The following is a 13974-nucleotide window of genomic DNA, read 5'->3' on the forward strand; positions in this document are numbered from 1 at the left end:
TGGCTCCGGAGCCACTTGATGCTCTTTTAGCTCTCCGTTGTGGCTCTCTGGATAAAGAACAATAAAATAATTGCATTTTTATCAAGTAAGGGTTACTAAATTAGCATTTTATTTTTTTAGATTAGTTAAGTTTATAAATTTATAACTGAGGTGCACCTGAAAGATAAAGTCTGTCTGTTGTACATCCCTGCTGACTAGAAGAGCTCTTTTTTGCTCTATGCTTCCAGAATACACAGATTTCAAATACCGAGTAAAGATTTAGTAAAAGGTCTGATCTTTTATTAGTTTAAAGCTCACATTATCTCATGCTGTCCAGGACTTGGATGATCCGGTCTGGCACAAGGCGTCTTTTATTTTGAAAGGAAATCCTACTTCTGTCAAACGTAAAAATTATCCCACATGTTGAGAAAATGCTAGTTTCTTTTTATTTCTGTTTGTATTCTTACCACAAAGAAGCATAATTTAAATTTATTATTAAAAAATACATAGTAATGAATGCACAGCGGTATCAATAGGAGATTTTGCGGCTCTCACTAAGTTTTGATCAGTAGAAAACGAGCTCAGATGGCTCTTTTACTGTTGAAGGGTGCAGACCGCTGGTCTAGACACTGCTGACAGGTGGCACCCTGTTACTGTAGTCCTGGTTCACATCCCAGACTGTGTACCTTCCTTTATCACTGGAGTAAGTTCTAAAAATAATCTGCAAAGTCATCCGCTTTATTTATTGGAATATTTATATTCTATGGCTGTAAAACTGTCTCTACACACTTTATAGAGTTCTCTCAGACATTTTTACACTTTTCTCTGTTCAAACTCTCATAAATCAAAACTTCATAGAAAAATAAATTTAGTATTAGAGAATGAAACCAAAGATCTGATTACGATTGAGTATTTGTGAATCTAGGAACCTGAATTCTGTACAGGAGGAGGTTGATGATGGACAATGATCCAAATCCAATCCGAATGCAAAACACAAACTGCTGTTTATTTCACAAAATATAATCCAGGTAACAGTGAGACCAAGAACAGTTAACTGATGAAGCTAGAGACCACTGTATAAGCCATTAATTTCACCTAAAAAAAAACTTTGCTTGACTTTTTCGTCATTAAAAATCTCCTTTAAATTATTTGACAGGATGTTAAAGATGTGCTTCCTGTAGATTCTGACTCAGTCCCATGTTCAGACTTCATTCCTCCTTCATTTAGAGCAACAGTTGTTTTTTCTACTCTCCGTGAGGTTTGCTCATTCCTTTTACGTAATGACAAACACTCCATCTTCAGTCAGTCTTCTGAAGTCATCCTGTGAGCAGTATTTGTGTATTTAAGACCTTTTGACATGTAGGACTATCAAACAGCAGCTTTGCATGTCTGTCCAATAACATAAGTCTGAGAAAAGTCAACCTGAAGTTTTACTTGGTGTTTGGTTTGTTTCTATGACAAAGTTGCAAACACAATTATTGCATTACAAAAAAAAAATCTTGTGAGTTTTTTTGTCTTTAGGGCAAAATTGACTGAAATAATTAAAAGTTTAGGTCTTTCTTTCCTAACCCCTCTTTTTTACAATAGCTTTTTTGTTCTGTTCTCTTTTCCAGAATCAAAAGTCAAAGAGCCAAACTTCACCCTGAAAAGGACCTTCAGAGTGGAAAACACGGGGCTGCTCCCCATCACCATCAGATCAGCAGAAATCAACGGGCAGACTTGTGAGGGATATGGATTCAAAGTTCTCAACTGTCAGGAGTTTGCACTCGAACCGAACTCTTCTAAAGATTTGGTTATACTGTAAGTCACCAAACTGTCTGAATTTTGAAACAGTCTAACTTCAGATCCTTTCTCAGCCTAGGCCTTAAAGGTTAAAACCCTTTTTTTTCTAGAAGTTTCAAAGCTTTTCCTTCGACTATCAAATTGAATCTGCAAAAATGATGGAAACATGACAGTTTAAAAAAAACTCCCACTTATCAAAAAAAAAAGTTTTAGCAGTAGGAGGAGGTGGAAATGGACATATTTTGCAAAACTTCCATGGAAACAGGTTTATTTATTTTTTTAATTAAGTGTGCTTCTTGGTAGGAACTGGCTGCCCTACTGTACAGTGGGTGCTAAAAGATTTCCCACTGCGTCCCCGCTCATCAAAAGTTACGCATGTCGTGCGGAAATGTTGGATCTGCAGCTCCTCTGTAAAATCACCAACAATGATTTCCAAAATTGCTTCAGACGCTCCCATGTGTAAGGAGCTCACTGCTCCATGACCTGAATAAGACGCCAACGTCTCCTTTGATAGGAGCGCCAAAGCTGTGGTAGAAATTTGAATGTATCTTGTTGTGTTATAAAACTAAAAAGAGGGTCCAGCTGCTTACTTGTTAGAATGTTAATTTGTTAATACAGGCTTCTCGCATGTGTCTAAATGCACCCTAATAGTTTAACAGAATCAGCGTAAAACAAAACCATAACTCCACATGTCTGCTGTAAATTTAGATTGTCTCTGTTTTTGAACGACTTATCGCTCGAGTTGGTTTGTTTATTTGCATAATTAGGATTTAATGGAAACGGTGTAACTGCAAAATTGTGGGGTTTTTTTTGGCATTTTTATCATTTGGATTGTTTTGCGAATATGTGTGATGGAAACTCAACAACTGAAGGCAATTTAACGAATGCACAGATTGTTTTTGAGTTTGCTGAAGTCTCAATTTTCCTCCTGAGTTTGTACAGAAATGTCCCGCCTAGGGAAACTGTAGAAAAAACAATGACGTGTCTATACTGCGACTGAAAAGTAGGTTATTGGCTTAAACCAACAGAGGTCAGCTCACACAAACAGACCTTTGGCAGGTGTTTGCTTTAGGAAGAGTGAACCTGCAGGTGCGCTGCCATGCTACGGAAACGTTTGAATCTGAAGCATTTCAGGTTGATGAGTCACAGTTTTGTTGTGAATGACTACTTTCAGGATTAAACATATTTGTTTTTTCCCACTCTGCAGGAACGGGAACATTCATGTTCCAGTCCTCTTTAGCGTAACATGAATGTTCATCATGAATCCAAGTGTTTTCCCGCTTAAATAATGTGACCATTGTTCTTGTGATCTTCTCTTATAATCCTGACGATTGTTGTCAGGATTAACAAACAAAAATATGTTTGTTTTTTTCTGAAAGTGGAGCCATGAGGCTTGCTAATTCATTTCTAGATCAAACTGAAAAATCTAACGGCAATAAAAAAAAAAAATGGAGAAACAGTTCGTTCTCCTAATTTATTCCAGCAAATATAATCAGCTGTTTGAAACAGTTTAGAGATTCTGAGTAAAAGCATGCTGTTGTTGTGAAGGTGTTTACGTTCTATTAATACCCCTCAGTATGGTTTCATTGTTTTAGACAAGCTGATTCAGAACCAGACTGAAATGTTCTCATTCCTCTCTGAGCCCGAGGAGCCCACTTTCTGTGAAGAGGGATTGGTCGAGTTCACAGAAATCTTTAGTCATTTTTCTGAAAGGTTGGGACGGGACCGCACCTGATTTCACTTTCCATCTGTCTCTGCATGAATTGGAGCGAGAACAATCTTTTCTTTACACATAGCTAAGTCAACACGAGAAAAGAAACAAGCTGGACGAGCTAGTTTTACAACTTTGTTTATACTCTTTAAAAAAACTGATGCAGTGAAACATTTCTTACTTTCTGAGTTTAATCCAGATTCTAATTTAATTTGCCGCATAAAAAAATACACATAAACAGCAGGACATGAGGCTTTGTTCAAGTGTCCACCATGTAAACCTTTGATTTGAAGGACAGATAAAATTAATAAAAAAAAAAAATCAAATATGAAAATGCAAACAAAAGTGGCAGCTCAGGAGTATCTGACAAGTCTGAAATAAAATGTATTATTGACAAATGTCTTTACTGTTTCTATAGGCTGTAAATGCTTTTCTACCAACATTCAGAACAGAAAATGCAGCCAAATGAAAAATCTTTGTTGATTGTTGCAGTTTAACTGTTTTTAATTTCACTTAAAGGCTTTTCTTCATGATTTGAAGCTTTTTCAGTCTCTTTGATTTGTTTGCATTACTTTTTTTTGAAAAGTTTTGTCTCTGATTAACCAGGAAATGTGCTTATTTATTATAAACTGTCCCATTCTTTTTAAAAAGGCAGCTCTAAATCACCTCCCTCCTGTGAGGATTCCACAAACCGACGATTTTGCCTTCTTTCAGGTTTACACCCGACTTCACTTCCTCCCGAGTGATCCGGGAGCTCAAGCTGGTGACTGACGGGGGCTCCGAGTTTGTGTTTGTCCTGAACGCGTCGCTGCCCTACCACATGCTGGGCGCCTGTGCAGAGACTCTGCCGAGGCCAAACTGGGAGCTGGAGCTCCACATCATTGTGTCGGTCATCATGAGGTGAGAGCATCGCCACGGCCGCATCACTCGCCTTTACCGTCAGCCCGACAAACGCTCCGTTTCCGCCTCTGCAGTTCCATGTTTCTGCTGGTGATCGCCACAGCCTACCTGGAAGCTCAGAGCATTTGGGAGCCCTTCAAGAGACGCGTGTCTGTGGAGTCCAACTCCAGCTTGGAGACGGGGAAACCCTTCAACCTCAGGGAGATCGTGCAGATCGACAGTGATTCAAAGTAAGTGCAGCGTGGAAAAACACCAGGCTGGAGTCTAGAATTTGAAGCTTTAACTGTGCTTTTATTTTGGTGAGAATTAAAAGTTGCTCAAGCATCAGTTTACAAAAATCTGGTCCTGGAGATCTTGTTTTCTAGCTGCGTTCAGTCAATCAGGATGTGGAATCACCTGATGGAGGAAGTCTGTAACAAAGTGGGCGGAGAAAACAAACAATAGTTTCTTTGTAGGAATCAGATGGATGAGCAGAACTCAAAACAGATCAAATTAAAGCTTTATTCAGACTGGACACATTTTGTTCTCTTAAAGTGAACCAGAGTTCATTTCCCCTGATGATCCAGAACAACTTTTCAGTTTGAACACACTTAAGCAGACCAGGAACCCATCTTTTGAGGTGCTCAGTTTGTTTCCAACTGGACTGAACTCTGGTTGGCTCTGAGTTTTTCTCAGTCTGAATGGACTCAGTGCTCATAGTGGACCAAAATGACCACCATTGGAATGTAAAGAGAGTTCACAGAGCTGCAATGAGACACGCCCACTCACTCACTGAAATGTGATCAGATGAATGCAGGTTCATTAAAGACTTTTAACGTGATGGTCATTGCTTCTCACAATCTATATGTCATAAACACTTATCAGCGGATCTTCTTAGCCGTCGTCTCCCCAGTAACCGTTTTACAGCACGCCTCCCCGAACCAAACCAGCTGTAAAAAGTGTTGTAGCTGACTTTGATACACACATTTAAAATTGATCCGCCAGATATAAAGTTTGAATACAAAAATCCTCACCAAAAAGGATCACAAAGAAAAAGACTTCTGTTCTGAGGACTTTGGTTAATCAAAGATGCTCCAGTGTGTGTCATCCTATAAAAACAGTTTGCATGACTGACCCTCAGTGTGTTTCAGAACTACAGAAAGCCTCTTGCAAGAGGAGTTTTTGAAGAGTTTGTCTCCCACTGTAAAAGTTTTGAATCAGACCTGTATAGTTTTTTTTAGAGTTAAACCATTTTGTGATTACAAAGCAGACTGAAAAACACAGATACAGACCATAGACAAAGATGAGATGCACTGCTCTACATCTTCAGTGTGTCTGAGAAAAACACTTTATTCACTGCATGTTGGAGCTTGAATGAAATTTCCTCAGAAAATCAATAACTGTGAACATGAAAGAGTGAGAGCTTCATCCTGTCCCTCTGGTTGATGTTTTTGGAGGACTCACAGAGGGGTCAAGTGTCAACTGCTGAGGCATTTTTTTCCTGTTTTCACCTGATGTATCAGTGAAACCTCTCCTTATTGGTAGTCTTCCTCCGTGTTTGGTTTGTTAATCTGAGGGCATGCTGAAGAGAGCAGGTACATCTTTATTGGGGCACTTTTTCAGCTTGCAGCTGAGGTAAACTTTTCTTATGACTAAATGTTCAATTTCATGGAAAAATATAAGTTCTTTTTAACCCTTTACATCACCGTTTTGAAAGAAGGAAACACTTTAGACGGTGTTGCACTCAAACGTATTTTTGTTAACTTTAGCAGTAAACAAAACATAAACATCACTGTTACTTTGAATCATTTAAAAACAAAATCTAAAAATGTTCTTCAGTTTTTTCCTCCTCATAATTCTGCTGACTAGTTCCAGTATTTAGATGACAGGAAATGAAGACGCAGCAACACCTCAATAAGCAGAAAACACTTGCAGTCCTTTCATCCTAACGGTATTTCAAAGAGCACCTGTGCACATGTGTTGCGGGGGACACACTCGCTTTAAAGGGTCACCTAAATGCATATACTCTCAGTGGTGTTTTTGTTGAATGTCCCTGCAGGATCTAGACTGCTTAATCCAGAAGTGCAGGAATCCTGGAGTGTAGCAGGAGGACAGATGGAGTTTCTAAGAGTAAAGATGATTTTTCTGTCACATATCAGGTTGAACGACTACAACGACTCGACCCAGAACAGCAGAGGATTATACGCAGCCAGCAACGGGACGGTGCGAGCTGCAGGCCGACAGGCAAACGATCGCATTATGCCAGAGCCCAGCCCGCAAGATAAAAGGTCCAAGGTCGCTTTCAACCGCTCAGCTGCACAGGCCACGTCCCCCCAGTTGTCCAAAGGAAGTTCCCTGTGCCAAGAAGGCCCTTCGCCCGTGTGCCAGCTTATCAACCGGAAAGCTCGGACCAACAAACCGTTAGATACTTTAGCTGCAGCACCGGGGCCTCAAGGAGCCTTCTGCTCCGATGAGGCAGATTTCGCCAACCTGATCGGAGCCATGGACAACGACCTGGAGCGCCCAGAGTCGCACAGCGGCGAAGCCGTTCAGGAGCAGAGCTCTCAGTCCGTTCAGCACAAAGGTATGTCGCATCAGGCGGCACAGGCGCCGTGTTTGCATTCCTTTAAACACAGTTTCTTTTTTCTTCTTCAGCACTGGAACCCAAAGGGAAGCTGCAGACGAAAACAAAAGGTCCCAAAAAGAAAGGACAAAAAGAGAAAAAATTCACCGTAAAGACTCAGGGAGACGGGAGCAAAGATAACCTGGCCGACAATGACGACAGCTCCTCCACCACCACAGAAACCTCCAACCCAGACGTGGAAACCAGTGTCAAAGAGGTAAAAACGGAGCCGGAAAACTGGAAAAGATTCCCCGCGGCTCTCCTTTAACGCCCATCCATCCTTACAGGAACCAATAAAGAAGAAGGGCAGGACAGTAAATCCAGGAAAAGTAAAAGAGGAATACTCCAAACCCAAAACAAAGAAACCCGGAGCCAGAGAAAAAGACAGTCCAGTAGAAAAATCCAGGTGTGTTTCTAAAAAAAAACCTCACGCTTGCACATTTTTGAGTTTGTTTCTGAGTTCATTTTGTGTTCAGTTCCCTGGAGCTGCCGTATGTTCCAAGGGAGGACAAAATGCGCAAGTTAAACATCCCAAAGACGAGACCCGTGCAGAAGCAGAGATGTAAGCTCTCACCTGAACTGGGGTTCTGCTGCAGCTCGCTTCTGCACTACACCTGTGTTTGTTTTCCAGTAGACAGAAAGCAGGAGGAAGGACGCCCCTCTTTTTCACCCAAGCTGTCCACCAGCTCCTCTGTGCCGGAGCTCGGCCACAGCAGCAGCTCCGAAGGAGAGAAGGACTTCTCCTCTCCGGAGTGGGACTTCCCCGTTCCTGTTAACGGTATCCGTAAGTCCAAACCTGAAGCTGGATCCAGTTTCCAGCCGCATGCCGCCGCCGGCGCTGACCAGCTCCGCTCCTGCGCTTCTCTTGCAGAAGCAGGCAGCCTCCAGCAGATCTCCCTCCAGACCATAAATGCAGAGCCGTTCCTCAAGAAGCTTGTCCCGACTGGAACCTGCTCTCCTCCACCCACCTCCCCCAGCCTGCTGCCCCCCTGCACGTACAGCAGCGTGGTCAACACCAATAGGTATCAACACGCCCCCAAAGCGTTCCCAGTTGTCTTTTAACTCCGATTATGTTGTTTTAGCCAAAATAAAAACACGTGTCGTCGTCTAGGACGGAGTCTGCAGCCTTTAACACTTAAAGAGCCATTTGGGTCATTTCTCACTAACCACAACCCATAAGGAGCCACACATCCTTTAGAAAAATAAGACTTGGTATTTATTTATATTATTTATATTTTTATGAGAAATATAAATAAACTTATTTTTTTGCATAAATAAAACATACTTTAAAAGGAAATTGATTTTTTTCCCCCAAATATGAAACAGTTTATAATTTTTAACAAATTTCCTTTAAAAAAAAAAAGACTTCCTGTGTCACATAGGATCATTTCGATGGAGCAAATCTAGTGATAGGTAGTGTAAATACAGCAATGAAAAAAAATGTTTGTAAACATTTGTGAGGCAGAAAATCATAAAATCTAACTTTCAAAAATTAAAACGGAGCTAATTAACTTTATTTTTTGAACCAATTGAATTTTATTTTTGTCAAAATAGTTAGTTCTCGATTATTGAACCACTATTGCTACTGTGTTTTGGAGGTTCGCCTTTTTTTTTTTTTTTTGAACTTTACAGTTACTTTTCTTAAATATATTTTTCTTTAACCAAAGAGCCACATTGGAGGGATAGAAAAACCAGACGTGGCTCTGGAGCTGCAGGTTGCAGACCCCTAGCCTAGGACATAGTTTCTGCAGAGCGGCAGTAAAAATTCACCTTTAGTTTGTGGGTGGGATCATCGGCATGGAGCAACCCCGCCCCCTCATCCAGTCACACGTTTACACGCTCTCCCACTAGCTTACAGCCCCTCACACCTCCAAAAAATAAGGATAAATACTGGAGCTATCCATCCAGATACCGGAAAACAGGAGTGAGGAGTTTGTGACTTGCCATCGTAGCGTCTACATCTCAGCTACGGCTTTTTTTGTCTTCTCCTGATTTACAACAATCTGAATTTAAAAAAAAATCTCAAATGCAATTTTGAGCTTTATTTTCTTTATATGCATCCTCCATCATGAGAGAAATACTACAAGAACATGTTAAAAACACTAATAGTGGGTCTTCAAAGACCCCTCCAAAGAAAACCATGTTTCTTTAGTTTTTGACATCTACATGTGGCATGATCGAGAGCAAATGTTGTGGACAAGATTCTGCTCCACAAACAAACTACTTCACAAACTTAGTTCTGCAGCAATAGCTAATTCTTTTTGTAATACAAAGTTAACTGTACACATCCAAATTGGAGAGAAAGGTAAAGATGGTGGGGGTGTTTTCATAGAAAATAGCCTTTTATTTATTACTTATCACAAACCATCTGATCATAAAAAATGTATTTTTCTCCAGAAAACGGGATATAAATGGATAATGATATCAATGTCACGGTAAAATCACCATTTTTTTAAGTGGCAAACTGATTATTAATATTAATTTATAATTACCACATTCGGCTATATGTCATCAGTAAAAAGCTTTTATAAAAAGATAATTGACGACTCTCATTTGAGCATCAGAAGTTACAAAAATAAAACCATTCTGAGACGTTCATTTGAAGATGATTCAATCATGAAGATCTTCACTTCCTCATCCGAGCTGGCATCCGGCTCAAAACCATATTATATTATTATTTTATATATTATTTTTATTTATGCTAGTGAGACATAGCTATCATCATCAGAAAGGGGGTTAAAGGGCGGAGCTGCTAAGCTCCAACAACCACGCCCACGAAGAGATATTGGAAACAGAGGCTTCAGAAAAACATGAAATGTGGCTTTTTAAGAGATTTAGGTTGTGGAATTTTGGTTAAAAACTTTATCATCATAATTAAAACACAACATTTTTGTCATATGGTGACTTTAAAGCTTTAAACTGACATTTTATTAAACACACAAATATTTATGAGTTGAAAAAGTTTTAATTAAAAGAAAAATTGTGTTTTTTTTAAATATAAAAGTGATGCAGCATTACCATGCTGAACTCGGGTGTGATGTGCAAACACACGACTGGCCTGCTGCAGCACAGCCTCTCTGAAAGCCCCTCCTGTGTAATACAACTGATTTATCATCCTGTAAAGCAGGGAACCCAAACTTTTTCATACCGGTTTCCTTCTCTGACGGGTACGGGGTCGGTTTGTAGGCTAACAGAAAGAGTGTAACAATCTAGGTCTAAATGTAAACATTGATGGTTTTCCAGAAAGCCACACTTAGTAAAATTTTAAATAATTCATTTCTGTAATCTTCACAGAAAAATATAATACTAAAACATTAAAAAAAAATTAAACCAATAAATAGTCTATCCTCTCCAGTCATAGTTCAGACTGCAGAAGGGTGGAATAAAAAGTCCTGTTCTGTGTGGGTCTCGATCGGCCAGATTGAGGAGAAAACAAAATCATGCGTCTCTGATAGTGTTTGGGGGGCCGGGCCAAATGTGGAGGTGGGCCAGATCCGGCCCCCGGGCTGTAGTCTGGGAACCCCTGCTGTAAATGTCAGAAGTCTCCTCAGAATCATCATGTGTGGTTGCACAGTAAATCTGTTCTGCAGACAGATGGAGGGGAACCCACCTGCTGTGCACTCACAAACATCTATATAAAGTTTTTTTTAAACTCTTAAGTTAACAGCTCGTTGCTGGTTTTTCACCATTGTTCTCCACAATAGATTTAGTCAGAGCCCAAATACTTGGTTGGATTCTCCAGAACCTTTTAAGGCTTAACCAGATCCAGGATTTGACTTCTATCTTCTTTGCAGAGGAGCGTTGGATGATCGTTTAATGTTCACTCAATCAAATGGACATCATTTTTATCATTTTCTTTTAAACAAAAGTTTAGATTTCATTTTTTTTTACTCATATTTTGTATTTTTTTGCAGCGAGATGAACCAGAAAAAGGCTCCAGGAAATAAGCCGTGTTCAGTCACTCCTCTCGCGGGTAAAAACGGGAACCTGACCTTCGCTGCTGTAGCTGCAGGTTATGACAAAAGCCCAGGTGATTGTGTAACACTCAGGTGACTTCTGTGTGTCTTGTCTCGCCGTGTTCACCGTCCTGCTTTGTGTTCTTAGGCGGTTCTGGCTCGGCTAAAACGGACAACCCGGGAAAGACTCTGGCTCACATGACCTCGGTGGAGAGCGACAGCTCTGACAGGTGAGAATGGAAGCAGGTAAGTTTCCTGACAGAACAGTTCCCTCTTCATGTCCCTGTTTCTCCTCCCACAGCTCCGGATTGTGGAGTCCAATTGACACAACCAGTAGTCCAACCTACCAGACCGCCAACTCTTTCTCCGCTTTTGGGCCCAGCAACCCCTTCAATCTGTCGAGAGGTAACACCTTCACGCGTCCACACACCACGCTGCAGAATGCTGAGTGACCGGTTTAACAGAGACGCCCTGAGCTGATGTATGTGCACGTGTTGGTTTTAGTTTTCAGAGGAATGAATATCCCAAAGTCGTCTGAGCCTCAGCCCAGTTGGCCAGAGTTCCCCACTGTTCCTCCCCCCATCTGGGACATACCAAACAGTGACTCTCTGCACTCCTGGCCCAGCAGCTCCAGCTCCCCGACCCCCACGACTGGAGTAAGCTCCACCCCCACATATAGACCTCCTCTCAGATGCTGATCCTGTTCATGACGGCGTATCTGTGCTTTTTTTTTTTGTTTAGTCACTCCTGGGAAACACCCGTAATCCCTGGTCTGCACCCACGCCCTACAGCAGCTCCATCTGGTCAACCACCGCGGATTCAGCCTTACACCCGTTCCCAGCTACAACCAACTCAGCCGCCCTGCCCGATCTGGTGAGCAGCCCTGCCCCGTCATCGCCCGTCTCCACGGAGATGAGCCGCACCTACAATCCCTGGAACATTTGGCGTCCCACCCTGAGCCGCCGCAGCTCCGAGCCCTGGCCCAGCTCCTCTGACACCGGCAATTAAACACAAAACGATGCCCGGAGAAAGAATGTTTTTCAATCAGATTATGTGGGCGGACCGTCCTGTGTTAAGTTCTCTGCAGTTTTTTTATTCACAGAGGCAGAATTGTTTTACTGGTTTTAACAGGCGCCCCTCTCTTAAAAACGCTGATGGCATGTATTAGATGCATCCTAATCCCACAGTGGTTTGCTGCATTCCTTCCTACCGTTTGGAACATGGCTCTAATCCTTTCGAGTTAATGTTATTTTCAGCCATGAATCAGTTTGGTCCTTGCTAAAAGCTGGTTTAGGATTGCTGCACTCAGATTTCATTTTATTCTTTTTTTATTAAAAAAAAAATAAAACAAAAAGCAAATATCAAACGCTTCTGTGGGAATAAATTGGTCCAAGATCTAAGTTTGAGGTTTGAAATGTACACCTCTGTCACCTCTGTTTGTCATCAAATTTAAATAAATGATTTCAGCATCCAGCGTTCTGTTTTCATTCCTCATGATGCAACATGTCAGCAGAAGGAGTAGTTATCAATTAAACATGGTAGAATCGGGAATTTGTTACTCATTGAATTTGCTTTACTGGGGTGTGCCTCAACGTGGGCGGAGTTAAACGTTTAACTCCTAACTCCGCCCACGTTGAGGGACGCCCCGGTCTGCAGGCTGCAGCCAGGGGCTTCTCAACACAGACAGGTGTACAATTTAATTATGTGCTGCCCCCTGCTGGATGGAACCAAACTGCACCCTGCTTATTTTTTCTTTCATTAAACAGACCCGGAAGTACCAAAGGCTGCAGTTCTTTAAAGTAACATTAGGGGCAGTCGTGACCATTGACTCATACTAGAAAGTCTGTATTTACACAAACAAAAGTTAAAAAAGCTTTCACACATTCAGGGGTCATAACATTTTTTTAAATGTTTTACTGAGGTAATTCTTGCATCAATTAATTTATCCAAGGACGTGCTCAAGGAGAAAGGACTACATTTTGTCTATATTTTTAAATGGAATCCAACTTTTTTTTTTCTTTGATCCAGTTTTTCATATTCTGACTTATTCTTTATCTTGTAACTTATGTATGCTTCTTTTATTTTGTGAATTCCATATATTTCTTGCTCACTTTACTATACATTTTTCATGTACTTTTCTAATATTATTTTTTCATTTCTTTAGTTTTGAGTTTTCTTGATCTATTCACCAATGAAATAAGTTGATTTTATCAACTACAAAACTTACATTATGCTTTTTTGAAGGATGTTTAACATAACCTAAATTGTTGCAGGGTTTATTGTGGCTTCATCCAAACAGAGAAAAACGTTTAACTTTTTATTTATTTTCTGAATATTGTATGAAAAATACACCATGACGACATCAAGTAACATTGTTAGACGTGAGTATGTGTGAGCTCCAAACTCAAATGTTATTTAGTGACTGTTAAAAAATATAAAAATCTGTCCATCAGGAAAGTTTTCCTTTAAAAACAGTACTGTGTAATTCTAACAAGTATGACTGAGATAAAGTTGATACTTGAATTTAGGAAAAAATAATTAAAAAAGATAAATAGTTAAGGGGTACATAATGAAGTTAAAACAGATAAATAAAATTAACTTTAACAATATATTAAAAACAGTCTTCATATCAAAGCAAAGGTTCCCGGATGGTTTTGTCTTTTATCTTTTATTGCACTCACAAAGATAAACAAGTTAGCATCCTCTGACACTAACTTCAGCTCAGCCTCGGACTATACCAATTCTAGTGATAGTTTAATTGAGAGATTGTAATTGAGTTTTAAAAAAAGCAATCATAGTGAATGCAAGGCATAAATAGGTGGGGTGAATTAAAGTTGTTTATTTTTAAAGTAGTTTGTGCTTGAGATGAGTGTTAGACTGACAATATCCCAATTACCTGTGTGGGATTCACCCAGCCACCGGTGAATTTTGTCCCCCCTCCCCTCGTATTTTTGATTTGGTATGTTCCACAGCGTAACATACCGCAGTGAGGCAGTTTGAGCGTCGGCCAGCAGAGAGCGCTGTTGATAATTAAATTTGCCGCT

At 40.5% G+C, this 13974-nt stretch overlaps 1 protein-coding gene across 3 annotated transcripts in view; it reads left to right on the forward strand.

The window, feature by feature from the left end:
* Nucleotides 1-12404, forward strand: part of tmem131 (transmembrane protein 131) — a 35984-nt gene extending 23580 nt beyond the window's left edge. The window contains exons 28-41 of one of the 3 annotated variants that reach the window (XM_024278824.2): nucleotides 1593-1779; nucleotides 4187-4372; nucleotides 4447-4602; nucleotides 6511-6935; nucleotides 7007-7191; nucleotides 7262-7380; nucleotides 7451-7536; nucleotides 7606-7752; nucleotides 7846-7996; nucleotides 10889-11004; nucleotides 11079-11160; nucleotides 11232-11335; nucleotides 11435-11586; nucleotides 11672-12404. In XM_024278824.2, the coding sequence (XP_024134592.1) occupies nucleotides 1593-1779; nucleotides 4187-4372; nucleotides 4447-4602; nucleotides 6511-6935; nucleotides 7007-7191; nucleotides 7262-7380; nucleotides 7451-7536; nucleotides 7606-7752; nucleotides 7846-7996; nucleotides 10889-11004; nucleotides 11079-11160; nucleotides 11232-11335; nucleotides 11435-11586; nucleotides 11672-11938 (2363 nt within the window). In that variant the 3' untranslated portion in view covers nucleotides 11939-12404. Of the gene's footprint in view, nucleotides 1-1592; nucleotides 1780-4186; nucleotides 4373-4446; nucleotides 4603-6510; nucleotides 6936-7006; nucleotides 7192-7261; nucleotides 7381-7450; nucleotides 7537-7605; nucleotides 7759-7845; nucleotides 7997-10888; nucleotides 11005-11078; nucleotides 11161-11231; nucleotides 11336-11434; nucleotides 11587-11671 lie in introns of all 3 variants that reach the window. The other 2 variants (XM_024278822.2, XM_024278823.2) reach the window with 2 other exon arrangements.
* The last annotated feature ends 1570 nt before the right edge of the window (nucleotides 12405-13974 follow it).

This window comes from Oryzias melastigma, linkage group LG9 (assembly GCF_002922805.2).
Source record: "Oryzias melastigma strain HK-1 linkage group LG9, ASM292280v2, whole genome shotgun sequence".
Classification (NCBI taxonomy): domain Eukaryota; kingdom Metazoa; phylum Chordata; class Actinopteri; order Beloniformes; family Adrianichthyidae; genus Oryzias; species Oryzias melastigma.